General features: G+C 43.8%; 1 protein-coding gene across 1 annotated transcript; it reads right to left on the bottom strand.

The window, feature by feature from the left end:
* Positions 1 to 319: 319 nt before the first annotated feature.
* On the bottom strand, positions 320 to 2,026 carry LOC148146746 (uncharacterized). Its single transcript, XM_087997559.1, has 2 exons — positions 2,012 to 2,026; positions 320 to 1,912 (listed from the first exon to the last, which is right to left on the bottom strand). The coding sequence occupies exons 1-2, from the start codon at positions 2,024 to 2,026 to the stop codon at positions 320 to 322; spliced, it is 1,608 nt and encodes a 535-aa protein (XP_087853685.1).
* Positions 2,027 to 3,502: the final 1,476 nt, after the last annotated feature.

Below are 3,502 nucleotides of genomic sequence, written 5' to 3'. Positions count from 1 at the left end.
ACACACAGATATTCCTACACACACACACATACTCTCACATGCACACGGACACAGATACACACAGATGCGCACACAGACACCCACACACAGCCTTATAGACACACAGACTCCCACACATGCACCCCCTCACAGACTTAAGACACTCTGCACTCACTACACACACACACACACACATTTTCTCACACTCACAACTCCCACCCCAGACAGACAAAGACCCACATGCACACATATATATTGTGTGTGGTGAATTTTTTTGGTACTTTCAGAGTTACATTGCACTTTGCTCAAAAACCACATACATTCATGTAGAACTCTGAGCTCAAAAAATCGGTTGGAGATCCTGCATAGAGAAGAAATCTTGTTCGAACCTGAGCATAAAAATGTTGGCATATTGGGGTGCAAATTTGGTCCCCATGGCTGTTCCGTGTGTCTGGATGAAGAATTGGTTGTCAAAGGTGAAGACGTTATGATCGAGGATAAAGCGGATGAGTTGTAGGATGGTGTTTGGAGACTGGCAGTTGTTGGTGTTGAGTACTGAGGCTGTTGCCGCGATGCCATCATTGTGGGGGATGCTGGTGTAGATTGCGGAAACATCCATTGTGACAAGGAATGTTCCCGGTTCGACTGGTCCATGGGTGCTGAGTTTCTGTAAGAAATCCGTAGTGTCGCGACAGAAGCTGGGGATCCCCTGTACAATAGGTTTCAAGATGCCTTCCACATAGCCAGAGAGATTCTCACATAGGGTCCCATTTCCCGACACGATGGGACGTCCCGGTGTGTTGGCTTTGTGTACCTTTGGAAGGCAGTAGAAGTCGCCTACACGAGAAGTACGTGGGATGAGGGCGCGTAGGGAGCTCTGAAGGACTGGATCCAAAGTTCTGATCAGTGTGTTTAATTCTCGGGTATGTTCTTTGGTCGGATCAGCTGGTAGTTGCCTGTAGTGTTCCTGGTTGTTCAGTTGTCGGTACACTTCCTTGCAGTAATCTGTTCTATTCTGAATGACAACGGCTCCTCCTTTATCTGCTGGTTTGATGACAATGTTGTGATTGGTTTTGAGAGCCTGGATGGCATTGCGTTGGGAACGGGTGATGTTTTGCTCTACCTTATGGGTACGGCTGATGAATCTGGCATTTATATATTTCCTGACAGTTTGAACATACATGTCAAGCCCAGGACAGCGGCCCTCCGGTGGGGTCCATGTTGACACCTTCTTTGGTCGCTCCTCTACAGATCCCTGTGATGACTGTTCTACTTCATCAGTGGGCTCAGTGGGATCACTGCCGGCACCTTGAAAGAATTCCCGGAGTCTCATTCGTCTGATGAACTCCTCTGTGTCTGCTGCCAGAACCAACGGGTCCATTTTGGTGGTGGGGCAGAAGTTGAGACCCCTACTCAGGACTTCAATCTCTTCCGGTCGAAGGGTGTGGTCCGATAAGTTGACAATAGACTTCCCCGCAGTGATAATGTTGTCTACTGTGGTTCCAGGGCGGGTTTTGCTATTACTGGTGAGAATGCCAAGCTTCTCCAGTTTTTTGTTCTTGGCGTGCATGTACATGGTGTAGTTTTGTTGCCTTGTCTGTTTGGCGATGTCACGTAATTGTACTGATGTATCCTGTGTGCAGGCTGAGAGTGTGGACTCCATCTGAATTTCAAGGTTGTGGCGCCTGCTGTAGAGTTGGTGCACGAGATGATTGAGAAGTTTACGAGAGGTGCGGTGGCAAAGTCTCTCTGCGTAGTCTGTGTTGTAGGTCGACCTGAGTGGGTTCGTAATCCGTAATCTTTTCGGGATCTTTCCTGCTTGCCTGCATTCCTGTTGAAACTTGATGTCTGTGTCGATATGTGCGATCTTCTTGGAGATCCTCTCCACTTTAAGCCAGCAGTTAGTGGTGTTGAAGGAGCGTCGCTCCGAAAGCTAGTGTGCTTCCAATTAAACCTGTTGGACTATAACCAGTTGTTGTGTGATTTTTAACTTTGTACACTCCAATCCAACACCGGCATCTCCGAATCATACCTTAGCTGTGGTCATGATCCATTTGTGCTGGCTGTTAGTCTAAAATTGTTGAAGGATGTTTCTAGACGGTCCTTGTGTGTAAGTAGATTTTATTGAGATCCATGCAAATAACCTTTTCCCTCATGAAGAATTTTCTGGTGTAAACATGGATAAACTTGATGGCAACAGCATGAGACAAATCATAGGAGTGACCTGAAAATGCAATGGAGAGAGGGAAGTGTACAATGGTGTTCGCCAGTTGTTAGTATTAGGATCATCACACTTTATGACATATATAGATTATGAACATGGACATTTATATACAATCAATAATTCAACATTTTATCAGCAACACAAAGCTAGGATTGTGTAAAGACCATATTTTTTCCTTTTTATGTATTTTAGATTAGACTGAGATGGAGAAAGAAAGCTTTAATACAAACTTTTTAAAAGCAAGTAACCTCATTGTAAGTATTGTTTACACAGCTGGTCATTAAAACAGTGGTGAAAGTCTGGTTTGCAGATGAGCTGGATCAAAGGGTGCGTACAAGTGGTGCTTTGGCTAGCAAAAAGTAGCAGATTGGTATGTGGACTAGTAACTAGTTGTTATTGACAAAAGCATGCTGCCTGCCAACATCTTTGTGATTGGTTACCAAGTAGCTGAACAGCTTGAGGGTGTGATTGTTTGGGAGAAACAGTTGCATCTCTACAAATACAGGAGTTGTCTCTTTCTCTGCAGTAAAAAAACTCAAGCCTCGAAATAGCCAATTTATTTCCCCATTCCAGTTGCTATTATCTATGACTTTTAAATGATAAGCCAAAGACTTATAAGTGGGAACCAATCAACTTGTGCCTCATGGAAACACATGAAAGTATCTGGAGAAGTGAGATCGAGAAGCAAAATCTTAATAAGCACAAGAATCATCTCAGCAAACCGTCTTTACAGGGACCACTGAATTATATTCCCAGTCTTTCCCTCCACCCATCATGCATATGTTTCCTATACAGTCTGTCTGCATGTAAGGAAAGTGAGTTTATAAAAATGTTAGCGTTTTAACCAAATTGGTTATATGTTAATGCTTCATAATCACCAACAGTAGCTAGACACTACTGATTTGTAATAAATAGTCATTTTGTTAAGTATAGAAATCTGGATTGTGTTTTCTGGGAATATGAGTATAAAATTAGGGAATTTTACATGATTTTATAAAATTTTTAACTTCTGTACTTACTCTAGGAATAGCAGGGCTTGACTCTGAGCACATTAGAGCTGAAAATGTATTGCTGGAAAAGCGCAGCAGGTCAGGCAGCATCCAAAGAGCAGGAGAATCGACGTTTCGCGCATGAGCCCTTCTTCAGGAAGGGCTTATGCCCGAAATGTCGATTCTCCTGCTCCTTGGATGCTGCCTGACCTGCTGCACTTTTCCAGCAACACATTTTCAGCTCTGATCTCCAGCATCTGCAGTCCTCACTTTCTCCTCTGAGCACATTAGCCCAGTGAAGTATAATAAT

This window comes from Chiloscyllium plagiosum, unplaced genomic scaffold (genome assembly GCF_037043375.1).
Source record: "Chiloscyllium plagiosum isolate Xiang-an unplaced genomic scaffold, Cpla_swu_hap1 HiC_scaffold_19, whole genome shotgun sequence".
NCBI classification, from domain to species: Eukaryota; Metazoa; Chordata; class Chondrichthyes; order Orectolobiformes; family Hemiscylliidae; genus Chiloscyllium; species Chiloscyllium plagiosum.
The sequence above is the reverse complement of the archived record's forward strand: the minus strand, read 5'-3'. Positions and strand labels throughout refer to the sequence as shown.